The sequence below is a fragment of the Pygoscelis adeliae genome, unplaced genomic scaffold (genome assembly GCF_000699105.1).
Source record: "Pygoscelis adeliae isolate BGI_AS28 unplaced genomic scaffold, ASM69910v1 Scaffold399, whole genome shotgun sequence".
Lineage (NCBI taxonomy): Eukaryota > Metazoa > Chordata > Aves > Sphenisciformes > Spheniscidae > Pygoscelis > Pygoscelis adeliae.
The window spans coordinates 794,535-795,124 of NW_008825609.1; the positions used below are offsets into that span (position 1 = coordinate 794,535).

The 590-nt window shown below is 53.6% G+C and overlaps 1 protein-coding gene across 2 annotated transcripts in view; it reads right to left on the reverse strand.

Annotated features, from left to right (window-relative positions):
- EIF3D (eukaryotic translation initiation factor 3, subunit D) overlaps nucleotides 1-558 on the reverse strand; it is a 6,522-nt gene extending 5,964 nt beyond the window's left edge. Inside the window, exons 1-2 of one of the 2 annotated variants that reach the window (XM_009332615.1) lie at nucleotides 423-558; nucleotides 45-90 (exon numbers count right to left, since the gene is read on the reverse strand). In XM_009332615.1, the coding sequence (XP_009330890.1) occupies nucleotides 45-90; nucleotides 423-545 (169 nt within the window). In that variant the 5' untranslated portion in view covers nucleotides 546-558. The remainder of the gene's footprint in view (nucleotides 1-44; nucleotides 91-422) is intronic. The other variant, XM_009332616.1, reaches the window with a different exon arrangement.
- Between the last annotated feature and the right edge of the window lie 32 nt (nucleotides 559-590).

Genomic DNA, 590 nt, shown 5'->3' on the forward strand with positions numbered 1-590 from the left:
TTTGTAGAAAGAAACCACAGGAGCAGCCACCAGACAACACGTACTTGTGTATCTTTTATCCTGATACGTGGCTCCTGTCCAATCGGCCACCTAAGGACAAGCATAAACAGTCGAAATAAGTGACTATTAACCTGACGGTTCCCCCCGCCCCTGACTTTATAAAGGCAGGACTTCAAGCAGCAAAAGCAAACACTGCCGCGCGCTAACCCAGAACTAATCCTTTCAACTCCCCCCTCTGCCTGCCAGCCCTGCTAATCGTTCACAACTCTGCTAAGCGTTCGGGTGCACTGCAAATGGTGCCAGAAGAGCAGCCGCGGTGGCAAGAAGCGAAAACGGCTGGCAGCGTGCAGAGGTGGGATGCCAGAAGGTGCAAGAGGGCTCGTTCAGCAGCAGCCCAACGCGCCGTGGCACGACTGAGGTACCTTTCCCAGGCGGTCTCCTTTACTGAAGGGCTGGTAGGGCATGTCCCTGAACTGCTCGGGCACGGCGCACGGGCCCCAGCCGGAGGGGTTGTCCTGGATCACGGGTGTCACAAACTTCGCCATTTTTTAAACTTCTAGAGGGGAGAAAAAAAAAAAAAAAAAAAACAA